Source organism: Anas acuta, chromosome Z (assembly GCF_963932015.1).
Source record: "Anas acuta chromosome Z, bAnaAcu1.1, whole genome shotgun sequence".
Classification (NCBI taxonomy): Eukaryota; Metazoa; Chordata; class Aves; order Anseriformes; family Anatidae; genus Anas; species Anas acuta.
Window position 1 is genome coordinate 19693493 of NC_089017.1, and position 25597 is coordinate 19719089.

The window sequence follows — 25597 nt, forward strand, 5'->3', positions numbered from 1 at the left end:
TTATCTCACCTCTGTAGCAGCATAACATTTAAGGAGAGAGCAATTTAATATCAGGTGATCATAGACCTGTATTCTGCAGTGTTACCCAGTTGGGTTGGATTTAGTCCTGTTTTCATAAAGAAATTATATATGTATTAAATATATATGGGTATATGTATTAAATGTCACAAAGAAATAAAATACATGTGTGATAAATCAGCATGAAAAAACACAGTTGTAATAATACATACAATTTACCTATTAACTAAACTCTTCCACATCTGCTCCAACATTTCAAGTAGTTCTGGATTTTTAGAAGTCCTGCCATGTATGGATATTTTCCTGAATTTTACTTCTTTGAAGTGACAAAGGGTGCAGTTTGAAATTCTGACATCACAATTATAAACAAATATTGTACTATTCCAAAGGCAAAATAACTTCCTTACAGAAGCAAACTGCAACAATTTGGGTTTTGTAGATTCATGTGAAAAGTTGCGCTGCAACTCATTTTAGTTAACATTAGTTGAGTAATAGCAACGTTTTTCAAAAGTAAATAAATCCAGTTGGAAAAGTATTGTAACAGTAACACAAAAAATAACAATTTTCAGAACTGGAAAAAGAAACAATAAAATGGGCTACTGAATTGACAAAAAGAACAGCAAACACAGAAATGCTCACTAAGCATTCAAATTGTTGTGAATGTTTGTCTGCCCTATACATTAAAAAAAATCCATAGTTTTACTATACAAATACCATAAACAGAAAAAAAAAAAAGATTAAAAGGAAACCCAAAGATAGGAACTTACCAGTAAAAGGTTTTTCAATTTAAAACAACCTATGCCAAAATTTTTGCAACCAGTCATTGGTAGTTAAACAGCAGAAATTTATTTATATCTACTCTCAATAGCTCTAGATGAAGATTTTCAAAAACTAGCTTGCCTAGGAAGCAGTCTTCACATTGAAACACCTTTCTGGCTGCTATAGCTGAAGGACATAAGCAAAAGGTAAAATCCAAACTGCACAAATGTGCCACTAGTAAGAAGTTATTAGGAGTAATGTACATAGCTGAAAAGTAAGAGCTACAAAACAAGAAGACATTTGTGGAAATGTTGCAAGTTAAAATCTAGCACTTTGTTTTAAAGTTCTTCATGGAGTCTTCAGGCAAACTTATAATGGCATGAATTTACATTTCAGGCCCAAATTCTTCAGAAGATGGGAATTGGGCAAGTTTCAACACTGAACTAATTAAAACAAAAACACATTTCCCCTGTTAATTTATGCAATTTATGACTGGAAGATATTATGAAATCATCTATTCTCCTGTCCAAAAAATCTGGACTATTTTCTAGACTTTAGGATCTCATATCAAGTTTTTCATGGGCTTCAACAATTATTCTTAGAGACTAACCCATACTCTAGCAGATATCAACATCAGATTTCTGATGAGATCATATTATTACTTCTTTTAAGGGCTCAAGAATTCTTTCATTACCATTCCTCAAACATTCTTGCCTGTTTGCTATTAAACAGCATTGCACTTAGAGGAGGATTTTCAATGAACTATCCAAGATCTTTGCTCTGAATGGTTATAGTGATGTTAGTACTATGCAAAACATATGACTAGTTCAAGTAAATTGTTCCAGTGTATACTGTCACCCTTTCTCAAAACCATCTAGATTGGTGTATACATAACATGGTTAAACCTGCAAATTCTGTTGGCCTTGTATGTTAGCCCTTCCCCAGAGCACTATCATGCTGACCACTGACAGAGCAGGACAAAACAACTGGACACTCCACTTTTAACACAGCAGAAGGTTTACAACAGCAGAATACCTTACTTTCATGCTTTTATTACACGGTAAATTAACAACTTGTGACAAGTTTTTGAAAATTATATTTATTTTAGCTACCTTTCTGTTCATTTGCTTTCTAGGATACAGGGAGGATGCAATGTAACATGTGTTATGTTACTGGCAACTCCTGAGCACTCTAGTTGCCCAACACTGCACCTAGAATAATGTCCTAGGTGCTGCAGGTTCCTCTGCTGAGTGCAATACATGCTCATTTGCTTCTCCTGGTTTTGCATGGTACTAAAAAAAAAAAGTACTTAGTGGCATTACACTATCAACCATAGCAGAATTAGTAGAAAGAAATCTTAATAGTTGATTCTTCTTCGGAGAAAATACAGGAGGAAGAGGAGGATTGAGCCTATTTAGAAGATACTCTCAACTGCTAAATCAACAGGTGCAACCTTACTCTACTGCTATTTAGCAGATAGCATTCTGAGCAACAGGGCAGATATATGTGTAATATAACTCAGTTAGTTAAAATGTATCTTCAGAAAACCTTTATTTATTCTCCTTCCCTTTCCTTCTGCCTGTCTTCTTTCTCTCCCCAACATACTCCTTACAGGTAAGCTTTCATCTCCTGAAAGAAGAGTTTTATATATGTATCTTTAGTTTCACCAGGTCCCCACTTTATCTGAAGTTCTCTTCAGTAACAGCAGTTTCATGGTGGACTACAAGGATTTGTTTCTATTAAGATCAAAAATTCACCTCCCAAAAGAGGAAAAATGGTAGATTTGTCCATTTCTGAAATATAAGGCTTTAGAGTGACTTTTTAAGCTCTGTGGAAGCTATATCATGTTTATAAAGTACAACATAAACCTCAAAGACCATCTACTAGTAACCAGTGTCTTACAGAAAGAAATGTAGGAAGGTGCAATGATTAGAAAGAATCTGCTTTCCAGTTCTAAGCCAACCTGTGTTATATTATCACAGCAAGAAACTGAGAAGAAAAATGTTACTGGATATTCAAAGCAGTATTAAAGGGCATTGACTTGAAGGCCTAAGTCCTGGAGGACATTCAGTTCAGGAGTGAGAAGGAAAGTAATGCTAAAAAATGATAAATGGTATTGCTAAATGGTAAAATGGGGGAAAAATATGCAATAATGTAAATATGAAGAAAAAACAACCCAACACACTATCTAAAAGCTAAGAAATAAGGTAGGCTGTGACCCAAGAGCATAATGGGTTTCAGAAAGTTTATCACATAGGTTGTGCCTACCTTGTCAAAGTACTCCAGCATATGAAAATGCTACAACTGCCTATTAGGCAACAACTTTTAAAAGTAAAGTCTATCTCTAAAATAAACTCTTCAATAGAATACTTCCTCAACTACAAGCCAAAAATGATTCCTCAACCTGTGTTCAGACTGTTAAACAGAGTAGACGTTGCATTTCTCCCAGGTATTTTGATAGGGCAGAAAACTGTAAGAATGGCAAGCTGCTGTGTTCAGTTTCTAAATATTAAGCCTATGCTTACTGATTAAGGGTCATCCTGAACAGTATTGCTATATTCTATAGAATGTACTTTTATTTTTCACGTTGTACTTGCATTCTGTCAAGGGAACCGAACTTTCCAAGCAGAAGTCCTTTTCTTTGTGCACATATCATTTATACATCTTGAAGAAATGTGTATTCTTTTAAACATTCTCTACTGTTTTCAGATACGGTAGCAGTATTCATCACCTTCAGCTAGCTTTTGTCAAACTAGCAAGGCAAAACTAGAAAAACGCATTAAGTTTATCTACATGTGCATGCCATAAGTGGATTACAAAAAGGAAAAAAAAAAGATATTATTTCAAATCCAGAAGTATCAAACTCAGTCTGGAAAAAGAGACAACACAGTAGTCTTGACAAAGTATTGACAAAGTAGTCTTTGTCAAAGTATTGACAAAAACAAACCTAGCACCCAAAACTTTAATTAACCTGCAATTGCAAGTCATAAGCAATGAAAAGCAAGTTGCTGCTACCTACGAAAGAGAAGTAAAAGGGAAGGGCACTAGAAAAAAAAAATAAACATTTAGTCAGGAAGATATCCAACATAAGGATGAGAGATAAAAGATCTCCAATTAAAAGGTAAACAGTTATTGTGCGTAGTACTTGGAAGGGTTTAACTCACAAGTTTAAGATAAGCGAAGACTGTGGTAATGTCAATGTCCCCTAAATGCTGAATTCCTAGAAGCCAATTTAAAGCATGTGTTTTACAATGGTATGCAATAATAGCTTTGACTTTCAGCAATTTTAAGTCCACCATATGATTAAGTTGTTGCAGTATTTATTTATCCTTGCTGCAATGAGGACTGAGCATCTCAAATGATACAGCCCCCTCTACGTCAGCTCCCTGCCTTTCAGTGGTATCACATCATAAAGTGGTTAACTTGTAACATTTATTTACATTCACAGAATTCGTTCTAAGCGTGACTTAGATTTTTATTATTCACAGAAAAGTGTGGGAACCACTCCATGCTTCGTTCTGCTTATCTGAAAATGTGTCATGGTATCCTCACCAGTGTCTGATGCTTGCAGAATGAGTCAGGTGTGAACTTCCAACCACTAAAATGCCAGGCCTTTAAAATATTTAGTAATTGAGGACTAGTTTGTAACAACCAAACCTAACTGCTAATAGCTCCAATTGCAGATTAGATACGTAAAAAAGATGATGGCTGGCAAGGTTTAACACAGAGGGGAAAAAAAAGTCTTTGGGTCGGCAATAATAGAAGTACTAGCCAGAGGACTATTATCACGCAACTGTTTCTTAGGAAGGTGAAGACTACTTACCTTTTCTACAGAGCATGCCCTACAGCTGCTGCCATACTGTATTTTGGTTATTATTAACTTATCGTAGCAGTACATTGGTTAGATGGCTTATTTACAGAGCATTTAGGAGTGAATTAAAGTAGTTGTACCACAAACAAGTGTTAACCACTACAACTGATGACTGTATGAAAACAGCTTTCAAACAGAAATAAGCTTGGATTTCCAGAATGCCCTAGACTATTGCCGAGCAGTAATTAATAATTAACCCTTCTCTATTAATTTCAACAGAGATAGAGAAGTAATAATAGTAACAATAATCTACAGTATATCGTATTTTAATCTTCCACACACCTTAGTTTAAATTTGAACTGGTGTTCTGTTCCCTCATGAAACACCTTGCGTGTCTTCTAGATCTAGCTGTTGTAGTTAACATCCAGGATTCTTTGCCTCTTGCATAGAGATGTTTCACCGGTTTTGAAGGGAACACCAGTGCTAATATCTAATTTTTGTGTCACTGAATACTTTTTTGTACTGTTTTGTATTAATTACTCTTGGATTATTTAACACCTTGATGTTGAAGTCTCTCTTTAAATCACATTATGCTTAGGAGTAGATCACTGAATAGGGAGAGGTCACCTCACCTCTGGAAAACTTTAATTTTTCATGGAGTGCCTCACTACCTACCATATATACACTTACTTTAGAACTGAACACACATGGTCAGAAGCAAGAAAATAAAGACAAGTTATTAAGACTACCGCAACTGTTATTTTTCACTGAAATATCAGAATAAAAAAGAATAACCTACGGATACTATTTATATTTTTTTCTCGTAAATAAAAATATTTGACAGTGCCTTTGGAAAGCATGTGAGATCCTTTGATTTACACGTGAGCCAATACTTACTCATCTGTGTGATTTGACAGTCACGTTTCACTCATTGAAAACAATGTTCCCATACTAAAGCTGTGCAAAAGTATTTTCAAAAATTATATATATATATATTAATTTGAAAGAAAATAGCAAAACAGCTTTCTGTCAAAAAAAAATCTTCTTATAAAGAAGTTGTTACTGTAACAAAACATGTAAATAACTTGGACATGATTTTTTCTTAACCTTTCTAACCCTTTGAGTCAAAAGAAAACTAAGCCAACCAACATAAAAATTTGCAGGGCTACTCTGGTGCTTAGTAAGATATTCCACTATACAGGGCAAGGACACTGCCACTCCCAAGGCATTCTTAAGTTAGCTGCTGAAAATAAGGTTCTCAGAATTTCTTCAGAGTTTAATCAACTACTAAGAGTTTTTTTCTGAGCTCTTATATTAAAAGAACTCAGAAGAACACACAAAACAGATACGCAAAGTGGTCTTTCAAGAGTCTGCCTACAGACACAAGAATTCCTAGAGAAGCAGCAAAACAAAAGCAAGTCTGTGACTAGTCTTATAACTAGCACTCAGTAGTCAGTAGCTATTGACTATTACCTGCCAAATTTCATAATGCTATAGCAATTAAAACTCTAAGGAAAAAGAGATTCATTTGTACCACTAATTCAAAGGTACTGAACTAAGCGTGAAATGTAAAGACAGGGTTCCCATGTTCACAACTTGCTATGCAGGAGCAAGTAAAAAGATAACCATAGAAAAAATGCGTTTGTTGGCATGACTATGCTAACAAGTCGCCTTCACCATAGTTTTTAATAACTGCAGTTTTTATCCAGTAATACTGTGACTACATTCAACCTTTTGCCAACAAAGCAGAGATACAATTCCATCTTAGATACTACTACACTCACAAGTGTTCTTTTAGATACACATATTTACTGTAACATAGCTTCACTGTAGCATAAATTTAGTGTTTCTAAATTATTCCAGAATTGTTGTGTGTGTGTTTTAATAAAAGACGTGCTAATTTTAAACTGCAAATTATGCAGAAGAAATTAATTTCATGTTATATAGAAATACTTGCAGAGGAGCCTTCTCATCTTGGATCTGTTTCTACTTGTAACATTCTTCTGGCCTATTAAAGTTTTATAATTGAGACAATGATAAAAATGCCTATTACAAAAAGCAACAATTATTAACCGCTGTGAAAATAAACTTGCTTGTGTGTAACTTACAGAAAGCAACAAATGGCCAAATAGGGGATGCTGATACAATGAGCGTGAGAGGTTTTGTTGCTCTCTTTGCTTCTCCACCCCAAAGAACATGATCAACAGAAACTACAAGCACTTCTTAAATAATACGGTAACTGCACAGAGAATAACTGTCCTGGATAAAGATACACTTCTGGGTTATATAATTAATTCCTGTATATCTTAAAAAGTTAAGCCAAAATCTTGGAGTTCTAAACTTGTATTTTACACAACTCTACATGCATGAAAACCCTCTATACTCATTATGCTCCTTCATACTGTTTCAGTTGCCAGTGCCAAGTCCTTCCCCTTCTCCTCAGAAGTTCTCTTAAGAGAGGTAAAATTGTTTAAAATTGCCGGAAACCAACATTCCAAACAGTGAACAGGCAGGCTTCAAGTACAGATGGAAAAGTAAATTAAAATGAGAGACAAAGCATTGATTCAGTCGGTTCTGCTTGAAAGTATGGAAAACCTTTCCTTCAGAAATACCTGGCGGTACCCATCACCCACTGCTTCATTCGCCTAGAATTCAATGACAAGCAACATCAGTATTTGCCTAAAAGGAAGACATTATGGACCATACAAACCACTAACAGGTAAGGGAAAGAGAAACCTGAGAGCCAAAAGGGTCAAGCAGGTCATTCAATTGGTTTCTTTTCTTAAAGATGAACTACCTTTAATTAAAGGAGGATCGATTTACATCATGAACAGTGACAGAAGTACAGCTGTACTGACTTGAGGCATGCTAGGATTGTTTGCCATTGGAAAGGAAGGTTGTACTGTAATCAAATGCACAAATACATTCTGCCATTTTGACTCCTCCAAGTTCTCAATGTTAACAGAGAACGGCAGGTTGACTATGATAAAGCTTTCGTTGCCTACTAATAGCTGATTTAATTTTTGACCATAGCATCGGTCCTAACAAAACAGAAGCTGAGATTCTTCAAGAAACAAATAAATAGTTCTTGCACAGTAATTCTGAATTAGTGTTTCTTCAGAAGCACCACACGCTGAGTTCAATACCTAGTTCCAAAACTCCATGTTTAACAGGAACTTCTCTCATCCTGACCAAAAACTGCTCAGCTGAGGGCCAAATTAATTTAAGTACATACAACCAAGCATTCGTGTATCCAAAGAAAGAAGTAGACAATGATACGCTTTCATATTCTCTGGACTAAGACTACTGCAGAACACTATTAGACAAATTACCTGTAGTACAGAAAAATTAATGAGGTTGAATTCTTCCCTTTCAATAGCTATTTGTGGTTTTTCTTCCTTTTTGTTTTCCCATAATATATCCTAATGTTACAGTTTGGAAATAAGCTTGTACCTGAAAATGCTACACTGAGATGCCCTTATCGTGATTTCATCGCTGACAACAGTTTTCTTGTACTCTGTAACTTCAGTCACTATGGAAAAGCTGAGAAAGAATCCTACAAAGACTCAAAGCTATGCCATCAAAACAGACAGCAAGCACATATGCTCATACTCCATCAGGGGAAAAAAAAAAAACATTCACCACCACACATTTTTTGAACACGCAATCCTGGAAGAATATAAGGGGGCAGCTGAAGCAGCCCAACTTGATTTACAGTGATACAACAAAGTTTAGAGAGCGTTTGCAAAAACCCCAAATTCCATAACCTGATTCATTCACAGTCACACCTAGATGCACTCTGGGTGCATCCTGATCCAAGGCCACAGGAGCATAAAAACAAATGTAAATGTCTTTTTTTTTTTTTTTTTAACTGGGAAAATCTGGGTCCTCAAACAACTCAGCACACAAATATGTGAAAAAAAATCTTACACATTGATGTAAGAAGTTAATAGAATCAATCTCCTTAACTGCTTCTGTCTAAACAGAGTATGGGTATGGGGAAGGGGGATGAAACATCCTGAAACACTCAAGTCCTGAAACATCCAAGACCTGTCAGACTCCAGCAATGTCAACGCAGTAAATCCTCGCTGAGATTAGATAGCTTTCTTTTTGAAATCCCAACCAAGAACGAACAAAAGTTGTAGTTATGCCAATTCCACCAGAAGACATCATCTCACTTGAAATACCAGATTCAGCACCCAGAGCCTGTAAAAACCTAGAGCTTTTTTGGCCTTGAATGCCTAAATTGTACTGTCAAAATAAACACCACATGTTGCTGCTCCTATTAAACAGGAGAATTCAGACTCCAACACATCCTGCTGCAAAGCAACGCAACAACAAGAATCTGGCAGCAAGACACTGCCAAGTCCTGGAGATTCTTGTAGACATTTGTGAACATTTGATTGCACAGAGTAAAGTAGGGAGCCATGCTGAGATAGCGCGAGGAATCTACACATTCTTAAATCCTGGCCCTAGACCCCTTGGAAAGGTTAAGTCCTGGTTTCTTACTGAGATTCTCAAAGCATCAAAAAACAAGCAAACAAAAAAAACAACTAGACAGTTTTCCTTTTTTTTTGTTTGTTTGTTTTTTTTTGTGTGTGTGTGTCTCTTATGGCTCGATCATACAGAGGCAGGGAGGAGCAGCTGGGGAGAACAACTACAGAAGATGTCAGTGCGTAAGGAAAAGGCACAGAGACCGGGACCGAGCGCAGCAGCCTCACCTCCTGGATCCGCCTGCGGGCCCGCTGCAGCACCTCCTCGTACCCCTTCTGCCGCAGCTCGCTCAGGCTCTCGTAGTACTCTTCGGGGTCATCCGTCTCGGTGAAGAGCACCTGCGAGAGGATCTTCCAGCCGCAGGTGTCCAGGCAGTGCACCAAGTAGACCTGCAGCTTGTAGCAGAGCGCGTCCATCTCCTGCTCGGACAGCTCGGGAGCCCCGAACAGCACCGTCCACATGCCGGAGGGCTCCTCGGGGAAGGCGGGCAGGTAGGGCTCCAGCTCCGAGTTCACCGAGCACAGCTGCTGGTGCACGGCCCGCAGGTCCTGGAAGGAGAACAGCCCGGCCCAGCTGCACTCCTCCCCCGCCGGCTCCGCGTCGCCAGCGGCCGGCTCGGACACCGGCGGCGACGACGACAGCGACAGCGAGCCGGCCGCCTCCTCCCGGCCCAGCTCCAGCACCTCGATGTCCTCCACCGCCGGCCTGCGGGCACGCAGCGAGCCCCGGGCCGACACGGGGGGGTCGGCGCCGCAGGCCGGGCCCCTGCGCAGCGCCTTGGGGGCGGCCCCGGCCCCGGCCCCGGCCTCGGCCTCAGCCCCGGCCCCGGCCCCGGCCCCGGCCCGCCGCACGTCGCGGGAGCCGCTGCGCTGCCGCTGCGCCGTGCGGTTGTGGCAGGTGATGGCGAACTTGCCCTCGATCTCGTTCCAGGCTACGATGAAGACGAACTTGTGCTTCTCGCGCTCCTGGAAGGCGTGCGGCCTCACGGCCACCCAGTCGGCCTCCAGCGTCTCCTCCAGCGCGAAGGCGGACATGGCGCTGCTGCGCGGGCCCGGGGCCGTGCCGGGCCGTGCCGTGCTCCGCCGGGCTCCGCCGGGCTGTGCCGCGCCTCAGCCGCCCCCGCTTCTCGCCGGCCGGCCCGCAGCCCCGCGCGGCGCCTCACCGCCCACCATCAGCCATCTTAGGGCGGGCGCTCCGGGGGGCCGCAGCGGCGGGGCGGGGGAGGGAGAACGGCGAGGAGGAGGAAGAAGAGGAGGAGGAGGAGGAAGGACGAGGGGGTGCGGGGGGTGCGAGGCGAGGTGAGGCAGCGTCGCGCGGTGCTGGCGCAGCGCCCTCCTCCTGCCGCCCGCCGCGCCGCGCTGCCGGCGGACAATGCCCGCCCGCCCGCCGCCCGCCGCGCAGGTACCGCCGGGTCACGTGGGCCCAGGGCTCTGTTTACAAGCGGCGGCGGCGGCGCTGCGGCAACTCGGCGCTGGCCCCGCCCACCCGCCGCGGGACCTCCCGCCATTGGCTGCCCGCCCCGCCCTCCGCCCCGCCCCCCTCCGCCCCGCCCATTCGCGCTCAGCCCCCCGGCCCCCGGCCCCCGGCCCTCGGACGCGGTGCGCGGGGCATGCCGGGGCGGGCGCGTGCCGGGCCGTTGGCGGCCGTTGAGGGGCGGGCGCCTCACGGCTCCCCCTTCACGGCTCCGCCCATGCCGGTACCGGGCTCAGCAGCTCCCCGCCCCCCCCGAGCCCTCCCCAAAGCCCTTGGCAGAGTTGGTTTTTATTTATTTATTTATTTATGTTCCCTTTTTTTTTCTCTCTCTCTTTTTTTTTTTTTTTTTTTTTTCCAGCTTGTTTCCGCTCCACCAAGCCTTTATTCCTGCGTGGTTACCGCCGAGGTGCACGTCGCCTCGTCAGCCCTACGTGCTTCGTCCTGACCAGGGGTTGAAGCGGAACAGCTGAAAGGCCCTTACCAAGCGTGCCCCGCAGCGGCTGCAGGGAGACCTGGGGAGGACCTGGGGAGGAGGGCATGTTCTGCAGTAGCTGCATCGGGCAGTTCTGTGCCTTTAAAAAAGATGGAGCTAACCGATTGCGCCGAGGCACGGCGTTCTGTGCTTGTGTTGGCCTGTCCTACTTAGGAATTGGCAGCGTGGAAACCTCGCGGAGTTTTCCAAGTGTATTGCAGAGCACGTCGAAGGTTACAGGAAGCCAGCGGGGACAGCTCAAGTCTGAAAGGAATGATTAATCACATGCAATTTTAAGGCCCGTGGTGCGTTTCTTGTTGCCCTTCAGGGTACTCAATTTCGCTTCGTATAAATGAAAAAAAAAAAAAAAGTCTTAATGATAGAGCTCCAAAAATAGTTTAATCAAAAATAACATAGTATGCATTGGCTCATCTGTGATGCTGTTGTTCCTCTGTAAATTTAAGAAGCACCACGGGAATAAAACATTTCTAGCTGAGCTTGCCAGAGAAACAGAGTGAGTCACCGTCACTGCTTTTTTCTAAAGTTAAGGTATTGACTAGCATCCTGTCCTTGGAGGCTAAAGTATTTGGGGAGAGCCTCTGACAATCCAAACATTCTCAGGTCATTAACTCAGAAACCTCGTGTATTCAGGAGACTCATGGTGTTACATCTCAAATACTAAAAGTCACAGCTGTTAGGAAAAAGAAGGAAATGATGGCTCAGCAGCCACAGGAAAGGACCATAAACGGGTGTGCTTTACATCTTGGAGAACAACATTTTTTCTGTTGCTGTAAATTCAGGTGCAGATCGAAGCATCTGTGAAATGATCTGAAAGATAAGGTTATACCCCATGTAGAAGTGGCTAAGAAAACAAGCCATCAATATGTTGGTGGAGGAACTGCAGTTTGATTCTGTTAAGTATTCAGAAGCAAATTTGCAGTGGATGAATGTGGCAGCAAACCAATTTTGTCATCAGTAATGCATGAAAGAAAAAACAATGAAGATGCATTTGTGTATACCCAGGCTTAAAAGAATTAAACACGGATTCAAGATTCCTCATCAGCCAAAGGATCAGAGTCCTAATATTTCAGGTAAGCTACTGCAGAAACCAAGGTCTTTTGTTGAGGAATTTTTGAAGCAGCAAGGAGGCCATCACTTGCTGCGGCTGAGCAAACCAAGCTACCAGGACGACTACGAAAAGTTGCCATAAAGATGTTCTTCTATCGCCCGATTGAGGAATTAAAAATAATGTTGCAAGCAGACGGCATTTCTTCAAGGACAAGGTCTACGTGACTTGTGCTAATCACAAGGGGGTTGTTTTCTTGCAGGTGGGGTAGTTTTCTTGCAGTTGTTTTGTCTGAGTGCTTTCGAACAATAATCTTGTGTGAAACGCTATCCGCCCCTGCTAAATTTGCTACAAGAGTCAGGCTATTCAGGTAATAAAGAGAGAGCATGATCTGACCATATTGGTATTTGCTATGACTTTGGCCGTTCTTCCTGCAACAGTCTTTGAAGCCCTGTTCGCCTGGCTGTGCTCTGATAGCAGAGGGACAAACCGGTAGAATTTAAAGGAGATAATAGGTAAATGTAGCATGAAAACTGGTACGAAACTTGCTCAGCAACAGTCAAGTTTCTGACTGGCCTCTTCCAATGCAGCAGAAAAGCTATGCCATCAGATCTCAACAGCTATTACATTTTGCCAAAATTGTGCCCTTATGGCAAAACGAAACAAAACAAAACTTGTCAATGAACTCCACTGAGTAAAACAGAAAAAAAAAATTTAAAAAAAAATTTTGAAAGGCTAGGAATGACCTTCCAAACAGGACTTGTAGTGGAGTGTGCTGGTATCCTGGGCTGCCTTAAAGAGGGGTGTTGCTACCACATTGAGGGACGTGATCCTTCCTCTCTCCTCATCACAGTTGGCGATGCCATACTTGGAGTGTTGTATCCAGTTCTGCGCTCCTCTGTACAAGAAGGAGGTGGAGTTACTGCGGAGAGTCTAACAAAAGAGCGACAAAGATAGTCAGGGGACTGGAGCACCTCTCATAGGAGGAAAGGCTGGGAGAGCTGGGATAGTGCAGCCTGAAGAAGGGGAGGGTCAGGGGAATCTCATCAATGTACATGAATACCTGAAGGGACGGCGCAAAGAGGACAGAGACAGCCTCTTTTCTGTGCTGTCCTGGTACTGGGCACCACTGAAACACAAGAGGTTCCTCCTGAGCGTCAGGAAGCATGACTTCACTCTGACTGAGCAACAGGATAGGTTGCCCACAGAGGCTGTGGTGTCTCCGTTCTTGGATGTATTCAAAAGCCATCTGAGAGCATGGTCCTGCTTGAGCAGGGAGGGTGTACCAGATGGCCTTCAGAGTTCTCTTCTAGCTTCAGCCACTCTGCGACTCTGTACAGTAACCAGAAGCGGGTTAGGTAGCCCCCAATCAGCCTGGCTTGTGGTTGTTTTCCACTGTTTAGAAAAGTGAAAAGTGCAACAATTACTGGGGAGTGCCTCTGTCATCTAAGAGAACATGAGCTGCGTGGAGAGCTCTGCAGCGCTGCTGCCGAGGAAGTGCTGCTGCACTTCAGTGTGTAGATCACATCGCTAACCTGGAAACTGCATGTGGGAGGGGCCGGGTCAACCTTACGAGCAGGGCTGTTGGAAGTAGCAGATATTCAGCCAGCAAGCTAGATTATTATGTTTCAAAGAGCCAAAGGTTTCTAAGAGCCACAAGCACTCTATTGCTAGTGAGCTGAAATGTAAGCTTGGGAATTTAGTTGATGTCATTTTTTTTTAAAGAATTGGGTTAAATGCCAGAACTTTTATACAGGGAGTACTTTGAGTCACTGCTATCCCTGGGCAGTCTCCAAGCAGTGATTTTTAATACGATTTTTAGTTAGCAAGCCAATGACAAGTAGTTTTGCAAAGTTGTGTATATTAATCTGTGATTTTCGTGCCTTGCAATATCATTTACCTGAGCCTGTTTATGCTAATTCTTAGACATGATCTCAGTTCACGTTCGTGTTGGAAAAACACAGAATCCAAATTCAGCACAGAAGAGGACATACTGAAAGCTTCTCAGCTGCATTGATTGTAGACTGCCTAGGCAGATCCAGGCATAATAAATGCTGAACAGGGCTGGAGACAGGATGATACCATGTAGAACTGCTCATACATATTTGTGGATGTGTAGGGTGGGTCATTAATTGTCTGTCGTAAAAGGTTGGGTCATCTGTGGGTTGAACAACCAGAACCACTGCAAAGTGATCTCATAGTGCTGTCTAAATTGTCTTCTGCATGCTAATGATGTGAACAAGAACAGAAATACACCTCTAAGTGTTTATACAAACATTCCAGCTAGCGTGTAACTCCTACAGAATGCTTCAGGCTGAAGCGAAATTACACCCCTCTGAATCTTTGAACACCTTGAGTAAACTAGTTCGAGTACAAAGCATTTTTAAGAAAACGAGGTCTCAACCGAGAAGCCTGATTTAACATTTGATCAGTTCCAAACTACCACTATTGTAATATGATTTCTGTCCAAATACAAGACTGTTGTATATTTAGTTAACTGGCTGTGAAATTCCTTAAAAGTAGCTGAGATGGAGGGAGGAGAATATTCCTTAGCATGCCTCAAAGTACTGTAGCATTGTGGGTATTGTGAGGTGTCCTGAAATTGCTATTAATTTTTTAATTGCTGTTATTGTGTTAATGCAACTATTGCAGACAAGCATTTTTAAGAGGTTTCTGTTGATAGAGTAATTCAAACTTTAGTGTGGGCAAGCCAAACAGCTATGTCTGTTTGTTGTTAGCGGGAGTCTTTTTCTGGCAAAAGGTTGTGGTTTTTTTAAGAGTATGTCTGTGTGAAGTGTGACTAGAAGCTGACTGCGTGAAAGCGTTATTGACTTCACGATGGCTTAGTAACACTCTTCCAATAAAACATCCATCAAAAAGCACACTTTCTAGTAATAGTTGTCTCTGCACTTGAAATTCTGGAAGTATCTACCCTTTTGATATAAGAAGAGATTTGGGGCAGTTTCCAAGTACAAGGAGTTGTATTGTACAGGGGAAACAACAGAGGTGCAGTGTGTGTGATAAGCCCATCCATTGAATGTAGGAGAACTGGATACTTTGGATATTTATGCTGGCTCCAAACTGAAGAATTTTCTGCAACCAAATATTATTGCAGTTGTAGAACGTGGAATTATTACTGTGTGGTAAGCTTTACAAATGTATGGTAAGCTGAACATGAAATGGAATCTCTCACTGCTGAGAGGATCCGATAATTTAAATACAAATCAATCTTCCCTTGAAAGAAATCATTCATAAAAGTCAATTTTTCTCTTTTAACCAATCAAGGAGATTGATAAAGTTTGTCTAAGTGACAATGGAGAAAAATGTGTCAGTAACACTCCAGAATCCCTCCCTGAAAGCTCAGATGATACAAAAACTAAGCTTCCAACTTAAATGTACTATTATAGTGGGAAAATTCCAAGTTTCATAAGAATTTTATTAAGTTATTTGAAAGTAATTAGTAGGCTCTGTGGCAAATAAAAAAAAGTTTGCAACAAGAGACACAACAGGAGCAGTCCTGTCTTGCAGGCTGGATGAGTTGGGAATGATGGTGCTTCCAGCTCTCTGTAGTGGTTTACAAAGCAATTCTTCAACTTGTTTGTTTACAGAAACCATATTATAATGTGCTCCACCCAAGTACATGGGAATAGAAAAAATGATCCTGATGACGGAAAGAAAAATTTGTAGTTTTGAGAAAACATTTTTTTTAAAGTCGTGTTAAGTGCAAAAATGCAAGAAATATTTCTAACTGCATTTTTTTATTTTTATTTTTTGGTCATGTTTAGTATCTCATAATTAAACAAAGGGAATTCATAAATAGTTCCTTAAAAGTCATATTTTCTTTGAGGTCCAGAGTGAAAAAGTCCAGTCCAAGATATTTTGAGAAATAAAGAAAATGCCTGCTTGGCTGTGAATACAGTGTGTCCAGCTGTGTAGCAGTATACAGGCTGTAGTGGAGTATTGGGCGTTGTTATTCAGGGAAAGAGGAAGCAATATGCTTAGCCACATCCACAATTCACCTCAGTCAATCAAGAACATTTGTAACTAGAGAGGGGAAGCCCCAAACCACAGAACAAGCATTGAGTTATAACAGACAAAATACCTACGTGAATCTAAAAAAAAGGAAATCATAGTTCCCGTGGCAGTGAATACAGTCTGCCTTCTGATTAATCAGTGCAACATATGACAAGAACACAATTCAGATGTTTTTAATTAGCCCTACAGTTTCCATCCTTTCTCAACCTGATATACAGATAGATTGACAAACAGCCTGGTCTGTCTGCAAGATCATATGAGGTCTATACTAAAATAATTTGATTATACGGAAAAAGGTTTATCTGAGGAATTCTGTACTGACATTTGGATGAAAAGAGTGGGTTGAAGACTACTGAGCTTTCGATTTAGTGTGTGATCCTGACACTTCCCATAAACATGTAAGCTGCTGTTCCTTTGCTCTGAGGGAAAAAAACTTTGAAGACTGGATGAGTCACTCTGTTTCCAGTACATTTCCAGGCCATCTGACCCCTGTAAGATTCTGCAGGACTTGTGTCATTACATTGTACACTGGCTGAGATGAGCATAACAGACTATTGTATGTACAGCCAATGCTGTATTTGGGTCACAAGTGGATGGTAAAATTTCTAAATACATTCTCTAAAAGGCTAAGACTAGATTAAGTAATGGGCATAAATTACATAAAATGTGAGTGGTAAATATAGCACTTCTAGTGAATACTCGAGAGGTCTTAGCTTGAATCTGAAGGATTTCATCTATTAAGGTGTCAACAATTGCCACTGAGCCAAGAAAGTGCCAGGATTTGTTTGCATTTTCTGTAAATTTCAGTTATCACAGCAGACAAGGAATCCTGAGATTTCCAGTCAAAACACCTGAGGGGAGTGACAGGAAATTTGTCTTTTGCAGTCCAGTTAATCCTTACTGCTTTCTTTGTATTGCTTGAGTTTTAGGTAAATGTGAATGGCGTAAGTAAAAATACATCCAAAAAATGTAAGTTTTAATAGAAACACTTTCTATTTGATGGTAGTTCTGTTCTTGCATGTTTCATGGATAAAAACTCTTGAAAAATAATTGTAAAATATAGTGCTATAATCAGAAGTATTCTAAGCATAGTAGTTATTGAATTAAGTTTCTGATTTGTAAACGTCACACTGTTAACACTGGAACACTGTGATTTATTTATTATTATTATTATTATTATTATTATTATTATTATTATTATTATTATTATTATTATTATTATTATTATTATTATTTATTTATTTATTTATTTTTCCCAGCAGAACATTCTGTTGTTTATCATTCACTTTCATACAGGTCAGGGAAGACCATGGATACTTATTGATTAGCTTTATTATTCACACTGTCTCAAGAATGCCTAGTGTATTTTGAATCATTTGTTAGCCTCTCCACAGAAGCTAGTTCATGTCCAGCTTGTATGTTATCTCCCCACAGTTTCAGCTACACTGTTCTAAATACACAACCTGCTTATATTAAAGCTGCCTTATAAACATATGTGCAAGATTTAGTAACAGCCCTGGCTGTGGTGTAAATAGTCTTAAATAGCAACATCTCAGAAAATCTATACATTCATCTTTGGTCATCGCAATAGCAACTGAGTATGCCAGCATGTGAGGCAGAGTTGGGGCAGAAGGTAAAACACAAGCCAGAATAACGCCAATACCAACAGACTGCAGCCTAAAACATTTTAGACTTGTATGATGTTTACTAAGCACAGAGTATTTTCCAAGGCATTTTGGAAGTCTGTCTCCTAATAAAATGCGAGTCAGCAGGCTAGAGAGACGTTTAAAGTCTTAACAGTTTTTGAGCAGAAATAATTATAGATAGCAGCTACAGTTTGCCAGATATTTGTTCCAGCATTTGGGGATCCAACGAGGTTGGAGACAGTTCAAGAAAGAGAACAGCCTGCTGAGTAAAATAAAATACATACTAGTGAGAAAGTCTTGCAACAAAATTCTCCATAGTGCTGCGTAAACACTCTACACAACAGAATAAACTCAGTATATAGAGTGAAAGGTCACAACAACACTGCTAATGCTATAGGCAAGCCTGAATCCCAAGTGTCCTCTCCGAAGTTTGTCAGGGTGAGACCCCTACATCTAGGAGATCTTAGGTGTTCTCCTGCCTGCCTAAGTAGAAGGCCTGACATTTAGCCTCACTTATGAAACAAGTTCTCATCCCAATTAAACTGTTCTGGAGAAATACTGAGTAGCATGAGCTGCTGTCTGTAGATGTAGCTACACCCGAAGCTGCTGCATACTTGAGTCTGATCCAGTTACTCAGTACAGGAGAAACAGATGGTATCTTCATCTGGTTCCATCTTCAGCTGAATTGCCATGTGATCCCACTGGCAGCGCTGAAAAAGGGAAGCAGTGCTTGTAAAAAGAAGTCCAAATCTCGTGTTGATGGGCCTGCATGCTTCCCAGTGAATGGTTAAATCCCTCCTTGAATCCAGATGATCAGATCTGGAAGAGCAGTAAAGTCCAAGAGAGGTTTCATACAGAACAGTAATTTGTAGTTTAAAGGAGAATGAAAAAGGGGGAAATGTGTTTGTTTCTTTTTCTAACGTCACCGGGCATTGCTGTTTGGCAACCCTCTTAAGTTGTCATTCTACAGTGAAACAGCAGAGTTCATAGATGTGGGATGAGAGAGGTTGTAGTGTTAGAAATAATACATTTTCCTGCATCCAAATAAGTTCAGCATTAGTAGAAAGTGGTTGTTGATCTGATTCTTTGTTACTGTCATGTGACTGGTGATGAATAGCTGGTCTGAAAGCAAATCAGACTTGTAAGAAAACGAGCAGCTTTTATTTTTAGAAATAAATATTTTTCCTCTTAAGCAGTATCTGAAATCCTTTGCAGAAAAATTCAGCTTCTGACTGTGGGGCCTTCAGAATGGAAAGAGCATCTAAATCATTACTGTACAAAGATGTTTATAGGCAGAAATGACACATAGCCTTTTTAATTAAAATCAGAAGGTTGCTTTTGTCAGATTTTATGCAGAAGACTAACACTAGTATTCTGTAGCGTATTTGATGAGCCTTACTCTTTTCAATTCTAACATTTATGCCTTAGGCAAACAATTTGTAATATGAGCAATAGAATATTCAAAACTATTTCCGTACAGATTTATGTTCTGTATCCTCAATTCAATATCCTAACTCACCATACACTACCCCAAGGTGCCACCCCATCTGAGTAAGAATCAGTATGTGCTATGACTTGCCCAAAGCTATGTTAATATAGGTATGTATGTCTTAGTCACTCATCTGATGCAAAATATAAGCTATGTATATATATATATAATGACTGATTTGTTTTATTTTTTTTTTTTAAAGTTGTGAAAGATTGATTTACCCTTCTGGCACTTCACCAGGTGAACCGGATGACTTCTTGAGGTCTCATCCAACCAGAATCAGTTTGTGCTTCAACACAGTTAAAATCATGTCTAAAAACCTTTGGACATTTAATCTGCCAGAATCATCCAGCTGAATGATTTTGCAATTCAATGCTGGTTTCAAATTTGCTTAAAACTGGCCAGCATCTTCAAATATTGTAAGGGATGGAGTAACAGAGGCACAAACTGACTGGTGGTGACTGTGTAATCCTTGCTTTCTCAGATCAGGCTACCACAGCATATTTAGCAATGGGCTGTGGCACTGGCACTTCAGTGTTGCTAGCCCAGGCTCTGCTTTTCATATTACTAAGGTTTACTTTCGGCATCTGTTCTACAAATCTGATCCATGCCTGACATTACTGAAAGGAAACTTAGTGAGACTGTGATCACCTGCTAGATTTTTAACATGATGTAACGTGATGTAACATACATAACACAGGCCATTTCTCATAACAGTATGGTATATTTGCTTTAAGACTGCAGTCTTGTTTTCTTTTACAGAGGAGCAGGTCATCTGCAGGAATGGTTTTATTAATGGCTTCTCATGTGCTTGTCATTAATTATCAGCTGACACCTTTTCCAGCCAGTCTTTATTCTTAGAATTGCATCATACGACAAACGCATCTTAACATTCTTTGCTGTTGATGCAAGAACTAAAGAGGTCTGAGCTGTCATTGAAGTTCCTGTTGGTAAGTTATTGTCATTGTCCTGTGGCAAATCCCTTCTGCTTAATTGTATCAAAAGTATATTCCGCATGTTTATTCCTTTTGGAGATATTCTGGTTGTCATAGTTATCAAAAATAAAAGATTAACTATTCAAAACAAGGGACAGAGAGATCTTTTGCTAGACAGATATAGCTCAGAGGAAAAAGTATTCAAGTATTGTCATTTGATTTAACATAGCAAGCTTATTAATCTCTCTATTTTTGCTTATTTAAAAGATCACCGATCATTTTGCAATTACCAACTGCATTCTTTTTAATGCTTCCTGGTTTCTATAAGGCTTTAGAATAGATGGACTTTAATCTGTGTTCCATCTTTTGATCATTTTCAGCCAAGGTTTTGAATATGTTTGCTGACAGAAACCAGTATGCTGAAGATTTTCACTTGTGAGTAAGTCACATCAGCTGTAAGATACTCTGATTTTATTAGATATGTCAGCAAAGTTCAACATTTCAAATAAAAAAAATCCATTGCTTCATCTTTTGTTTACCCTTGCTACAGTGAGATGCTTATCATTTCCTTTTGAGAATTGAGGTGTTTCACTGGCGACCTTGCTGGTTAAAAGGAGACTCCCCATCTGGTGCCTGTGTCCATCATCCCTTCATTTCAGTTTCCCAAATTTCATTTGGAAATTTCCTGAAGACTCTGAGTACTACTAAGTGCATTTTGTAATTTTATATGGCAATGAAAACAATTTTTTTTTTGTTTATTTGTTTTTGTTTTGTTTTGTTTATTTTAATTGCAAGGTCCTGGTTTTTTTTGAAGAACTGCAAAAGCTTCAATCATCATCTTTCAGTCATCAAACGTTTAAACATCAGTGTAGGTGGTTTGTAATTCCATATTACAGCTATCTGAATGAGAGTCTCCACCGTCCTTCAAATCTGCACTATTATTATGCTAACATCTTATAGACAAGTATGTGCTTAACTTCACTAACCTGAATTATCCCACTGATTTAAACAGAATATCTTCCATTCCAAGTAGTATGGCCAAGATTTCACGTAAGCTATTTGTCTGAACAAGTTTGTAGTCAGAGCAGGCACTAAGAAGCAGAGGAGGGGTTATGGGAAAAGTCAGGTACAAAAAGGGCACATGCATTGGGGCCACAGGTAGTGGGAAAGTTTCTTTTGTTAAACTGTTATGAAGAGGCTGGCTTCAGTGTGATTTGACCACTGGTTTGAAGTGACCTCTTGAACAGAAATCAGGTTAGGCTATCTGGGTTACACGGGTTCAGACATTGCTATTGTTATTACAGAAACAGTAACCATGTCTGGAAAGGACCTGGACAGATCATGCTGAAGATCCCGTTCTCCCAGAACATAATACACTGCCAGATGTCCCTGTCACCTCCTTTCTGAAGTGTCCAAAGATGGAGATTCCTCATTCTTGTTCAGTGAACTATTACAATGGCTAGTTTTCTTTGTAATGGGAATGTGTTTTCTGGTATCTAATTTGATTTACCTTCTGCAGTTTCAATATTGGGTGAAGTCCTTTGGCTTTATATTGTCTAGAACATGTGATATTAGTAAAGAATAACAAATTGGGAGTGGATGGATATCTGGAAGCCTGGCTTGCTTAGAGAATCTTTCCAAGATTCAAAGAAATGTCAAAGAAATGGACATGCTGCCATGGCTGCTGAGACCAGAAAGCCTTCTGAACTGAAATGGGCCAGAACCTTGAGAGCAAGAATATGAATGATTTGAACTATAAAAAGGCACTCAGGCCTCATCTTGTCATTGGCAGAAATAGTATGTTTTCTCAGGTATCAGAAATATTATGTCACCGGGAGGGAGTAATTAAAACCCTGGGGTCTGGCGTAAAGGACTGCCTTTCAACTCAGTAAAGTAATTAGTGTAGCAGCAGCTCTTTCCTGGGGGAAGCAGCAATAACTGGTGCTCCTAAGTCAATAGGGATGAGGAAGTAACCCAAGGAGTGTCAGCTTGTAGCAGTGAGAGGAGAAGCACTGGGAAGAAGAAAATAATGAGGAAACAATGGCACAGTGTTTATGGAGTCATTGGTGGGGGATGGAAAGATGATAGTGACATCCTGTATTAATTAGAAGCTTTAAGCATGTTTTACTGGAACAAATGAGTCAGGAAGGTCAGAGGTATTTATTTACATGACCCACTGTATAATGCTAAGTAGTTAAGGTCTGGCCATTCAGAGACAACCAAATGTATTTCAGCAAATACCCACATCTAAAAGAGCCAAGAAGTTTTAACATTTGTTAGCCACAAAGAAAAGTAAAAAAAGAACAGGGAAAATGGTTGAGTGAGATTTTAACCACATCTCTTACTTCCTTCCTCATAGCTGCAGTAGTGGTTGCTGGTTTTGTTTTGTTTCTTATAAGGGAAGCTGTTGTATTTGGCAGTCTTTTAGGTGGTATTAAAAATGATAATAACTGTTCTTTTTGGATAGAGAAGAAATTAAGATGATGAGCCAGAGCTGCTGTTATTATTGTTGCAGTAAAAGCCTAAATCTGCCTCTTCAATGACAAATTAAGGCAAACACACATAAAAGAATAAAGGGGGGGGGGAAAGGCCAAGTTAGAAAGTGCACCTTCTGTTTCTGCTCCTGACTTCAATTTACAACGTTGTTGCTAGAGGAGACTGAGCACAGCACACAGTGACTCCAAGATTTGGCTAACCTGTATAAGCACTGAGCTGTTTCAAGGCACTGCTTTCCTCCACTTCCCTGTTTTAGACTTGCATCGGTGCTGCCAAAAATACTGATCTGACCAGCTAAGACACAAGCTCGTCTTGCTTCTGTTCCTCTCCCTATGGAGAGGTCTTGCTTCTGTTCCTATGGAGAGGAACAGAAGCAAGAAGATCTACATTGGGGAAACAAAAGGGCACAAGTGAAGAGACGTGACGGGAGGAGTGCAAGTTGTCTTCCAGGCCAGCGTTTCCTAAGCTGGCAGAAGAGGCAGTGTCATGCATGCCCTTCCCTTAGGCACACCTCTTGTTTGGAAGTTCCTTAGGGCTGAGGAAAGGAGACCCAGTGGTGGGTCTATTTGTTTGTCACACAGTCTTTATGGGTTTTCTTGGTGGGTACCTGGAGACCTTTCTAGCTTTAATCTTTTCTGACTTTTATAAATAATACTGTTTAACATCCTGCTGCTTCTGTTCAACAGTGATGTTTCCTGTCTGTCTTTTCTCAGTTTGAGCTTCTTTCAGAGCATGTGCCATTGAATATCAGATAATCTGAGATGCTGTTCCTATTACAGTTTGACAGCCATGCATCACTCTTCAAATACCATAATTTACCACACTACTGTCTGTGTTTTCCTTAAAGAATGATTGGACTTTCTTATGAGCTGGAATGGATACAGGGTAAACATTAACTGGCCCTTATTAACCATTTTCTTCCTTACCTTGGGTGGAAAACCTTATTTTGTAAGGAAAGGTTTGTTTGTTTGCTTTTTTTTTTGGTTGGTTCTTCTTTTTTAGGACCAGATGATCCCAGTGTTCAAAACAGTTGGTCTGTCTGGGCTTCTACATGGCAGGTCAAACCTCTGTGTTTCTCTTCAGGCAGCAGCACACATTCTCTTAACCTACACTTCATGATATCCTGTCATACAGTCTACTTTGTAGTTCCCGTCTTCACTATACAATTTCAGATTAACTCTGCATCTTCTTCATACTGATAGCATTGGATTTTTTTCCTTTGAACAATTTGGGATGTAAGTTTCTGCCTCTTGGCCCAGAAGCTGGGCACACCTTTTTGCTTGCAGGCAAAAGGATTTGAAAGAATCAACAAGATTTGAAGAAAATCAGTGTCTCTCCCCCTCCCACTGTCCCCCCACTCTCCCCAAACACCACCTTTTATTTATTTATTTATTTATTCATTTATTTATTTATTTACTTATTTATTTATTTACTTTTGGGTTCAGGAAGAATTAGTTGGTGCCTGGATAAGGGATTAGTACTGTTTGTTATGGTCTTGAAGCACCTTGAAAGAAGCAGTTTCTCCAGTTTAACCACATGCATCCATTTTACCACCACGAACTTTGTCAGCTTGAGAAGATGCAGCCTGGAAGGAAGTGGGAGGTGCAGCTACAGAGGGACAGGAAACTGCTGGGTGGGAATCCGAAATGATGAACTAGTTGCAGACAGACTGATGGCTCAGCAGCGCACTGTAAATAACTTTGATGGACTGTCATCAACGATGCAGGTGTGAGGCAACTCAAGAAAAAAGGAGATTGAAAGAATGTGGGGTATACTGTGAGGCAAATGCATTCTTACGATGATGCATCTCAACACTGAAATCCCTGGGTGGGACACTGTAAGTGTAAAAGATAAGTCAGACATAAAACCTTTCAGAGCACTGCAGCAAGAGGTAAGCAGTTTGATTCATTCTTCCTTACTGTTCTACTTTCCCTGCTTTTGTTTCCTTTCTAGTCTTGTTATTGTTTTCCTCTTTCCTCTCCAACTCCATCACTTGCCTTCTTGTTGTTTGGCCTTTGAATGCCCCCAAAAATATCTAAGTACATTTTTGGATTAAAAAAACAATTATACTTGTTTTATAACTACTTATAAACAAGTTATATATTGTTATATATTATATATAACATATATATATATTATATACACGTATATATATTATATAGCATATATATATATGTATATATATATATAAATGTTATATAACTACTACACTCTCCTTAGAAAACCTAATTTGACTTAAAACCCTTTTGGTTTGTGATAAAATTTTATTGAAATTTTGACCCTGAAATATTTTTTCAAAAATTTCAATTAATTTTCTACGTTGTACATGAGTATACGCGTTATAGAGATAAAGATATTTTATTACCTTATTCCCTCTAAAATTATTACAATTTAAATCAAATCAATAATCTTTGTGCCTTTATCTTTGGCTAGCTCTGCTCTGCATACTTTTTACTTCCATTTTCTTTCATTTTGCTATTGGGACTTCTAATTGCAACGTTGTTTCTGATTCCTAGGTACAACTCCCTGTTGGTGTAAGACCTTTTGTAGCCTCTTGATTCTCATGTGGAGGAGGCACCTCTAAAAAAAGGAGCATCATTTACAACTTCTTCTAAATTCTTTCAATAACAATAGGAGGAAAATAATATTATTCTTATTTTATATATAAAATAATATTCTGAGTACATTCCAATATTCAGCAAGTACATAGGTTTGTACCTCAACCAAAGTAGAAAATGCAGAACACAGATACTCTGAAATATAACGTAATATGCGAGTCCAGTTGAATCACTACGTTATCTCTTCTTTTTTACATCTTCTTTTGTGTGGTAAGGGAAGTCATGAATATTGTGCAATTAATTTATAATATATATGTGGTATATTTTCTTTTCCAATATGGTGAT

General features: G+C 40.1%; 1 protein-coding gene and 1 long non-coding RNA gene across 3 annotated transcripts in view; one reads left to right on the top strand and one right to left on the bottom strand.

Moving 5' to 3' along the window:
• JMY (junction mediating and regulatory protein, p53 cofactor) overlaps positions 1-10474 on the bottom strand; it is a 71938-nt gene extending 61464 nt beyond the window's left edge. For both annotated transcript variants that reach the window (XM_068667659.1, XM_068667658.1), the window contains exon 1: positions 9310-10474. In XM_068667659.1, the coding sequence (XP_068523760.1) occupies positions 9310-10116 (807 nt within the window). In that variant the 5' untranslated portion in view covers positions 10117-10474. The remainder of the gene's footprint in view (positions 1-9309) is intronic.
• A 183-nt stretch (positions 10475-10657) lies between these two features.
• LOC137848520 (uncharacterized) lies at positions 10658-11439 on the top strand. The gene is made up of 2 exons (XR_011091407.1): positions 10658-10778; positions 10914-11439. It is a non-coding gene; the product is annotated as an uncharacterized lncRNA (long non-coding RNA).
• The last annotated feature ends 14158 nt before the right edge of the window (positions 11440-25597 follow it).